Source organism: Monopterus albus, unplaced genomic scaffold, assembly GCF_001952655.1.
Source record: "Monopterus albus unplaced genomic scaffold, M_albus_1.0 scaffold206.1, whole genome shotgun sequence".
Lineage (NCBI taxonomy): Eukaryota > Metazoa > Chordata > Actinopteri > Synbranchiformes > Synbranchidae > Monopterus > Monopterus albus.
In genome coordinates this window covers 979,152-981,204 of record NW_018128086.1, presented here as the reverse complement: position 1 = coordinate 981,204, position 2,053 = coordinate 979,152, and the positions used below count along the sequence as shown (strand labels likewise).

Genomic DNA, 2,053 nt, shown 5'->3' with positions numbered 1-2,053 from the left:
CTTCAATACAGTGCTGATTTATTCAATGAACACAGGTATAAATTAACATTACACGCTCAGGTATCTTCCACCTCCAACATGCACGCAGGCAGCTGAAGGATGAAAAAGACCCTGAATCGAACCAGGCCTATACATTTATCTCTCCTCGGTTGGGCTAGCCCCATTCTACACAGGAACGTCAACCGTGACGTGTCCCAGGGACAGCTTTGCAGCTGGCCATAGCAGTACTCAAAACATGAAGAAAATCAATGTGTGTGTGTGTCTGTTGATTGTGGTGTGTAGCTAAAAACATTCTCACACGACCTCTAGTGACATGTCATGACATTAAACATAAGAACATATTATGGCTAAGGCTACAGTTATACACGTCATAATAATAATATTAAACATCCTGTCTGCTGACAGTCATCAGCTTTTCTATCTAGTTATCCTTGACCATATGCACCCTGTAAAAACTCATGAGCATGACTAAGCATTTAACAGCCTACCTAGACATCCTATCTCCACTAAACATTTCTAATACATACAAGTACCTAACCAATGTCTATCTGACTAAAAATACCTAACACATGAAACAGTTGAATTAAAAAAATTTACAACTTTATAGCCTAGGTGATTCCCAGTGGATAAAACCTACTGACTTTCCTTTAGCACTACCAGCATTTTGACATTCATATTAGCATGACAGTAGCATTTAGCTCCAAACACTGCTATGCATGTGTACAGCCTCACATAGCTGCTAGCATGACTTTTAGTTTTATTAACACAAATGTCTAAAATGTTTCCAATACTAAATTTTCTGTCTGTGTCTCTTGTTTTTTTTGCACTTCTTTTTGTTCCCAGCCTCAGTGAGCACTCCCTTCTCACCCCAAATGAGTATGTCCTATTCTCTGGCAACCATCTCCACAGTGTTTCACAAAGGCGACCACCACCTCCTCCATTTTCCAGGTCATCAGCCCTGCTCCCCTACAAGACCAGCCACCAGTCTGGCACCAGCCAGTTTCATCAGCAGCAAAACCAACAGCAGGTCCAAAGCTGCAGCAGACCAGCCTACGTTAACTTCTCCCAGGCCATCCAGCCCAGCTCCAAGCCAATACATCATTCACACAACACACACAACCTGGCCCACAGCGCAGAGAAACGTGACCTTCGACCTTTAGCGAAACAATATCATAATGCTTTGTCTTGGGGAGAGCCTTTGACTGTCACTGGGAAGCCATGTCTTCTGAACAGCAGTCAGCGCCGCACTCTGGCTGCTGGTCCAGTTCGTACTCAGCTTCATGTGTTTCTGCCCACTGAGGCAGAGGGAGAAGAAACAGACAGTGAGTCTGTGGATGAAGGCTTCATGGATGAGCTGGACAGTAAGATAACCTCTCTGAAGCTCCAGTAGGGAACACCAAAGACAGCTGCATGATAGGTAAAAGCAAAGCAAACTGTATGGTCCACATTTTTTGTGTGTGTGTATTTTGGGTCACTTTTTTATTATTTTGGCTAGATTCCTTTATTCAAATCAAGAGAAATGTTGATGCTACAGAAAACAATTCAGAAAACAATTAGCTTCCAGCTTTGTGACAACAATATGGGTACATCACTTAGCTAAATGGAGAGCTTCAGTGGAACCTGAAAATAAGAGTTTCCTGCCTAAAAATAAGGATGTATCTAAAATTTCATACTCGTAAATGTGTGGTTTGTTGTGTTTGGTAGCAAATGAATGTACAAACATTTTCATCACTGTCCTGTTTCTGTCAAAGTAAAGAACTATAAAGACACCAATGCAAATTGAATAAATCATGTGTTAGTGTAAAAAGAGTATGTTTTGCAGAAACTGGAATTTGTTGCTATGCCAGTATATACATGTGTTAGGTATTTTTAGTCAGATAGATATTGGTTAGATACTTTATGTATTAGAACTGTTTAGAGTAGACAGGATGTCTAGTTAGACTGTTAAATGCTTAGTCATTCTCATGAGTTCCTGCAGGTTGCTTATGGTCAAGGATAACTAGATAGAAAGTTGATGACTGGTAGAAGACAGGATGTTTAATATTATTATTAT

The 2,053-nt window shown here is 40.5% G+C and overlaps 1 protein-coding gene across 2 annotated transcripts in view; it reads left to right on the top strand.

Moving 5' to 3' along the window:
• LOC109970735 (uncharacterized) overlaps window positions 1-1,910 on the top strand; it is a 20,266-nt gene extending 18,356 nt beyond the window's left edge. Inside the window, exons 1-2 of one of the 2 annotated variants that reach the window (XR_002276448.1) lie at window positions 1-35; window positions 844-1,910. Coding sequence is in view for 1 of the 2 variants with exons in the window: in XM_020618508.1 (XP_020474164.1) it covers window positions 844-1,390 (547 nt within the window). In the remaining variant the exon portion in view is untranslated. The remainder of the gene's footprint in view (window positions 36-843) is intronic. The other variant, XM_020618508.1, reaches the window with a different exon arrangement.
• Window positions 1,911-2,053: the final 143 nt, after the last annotated feature.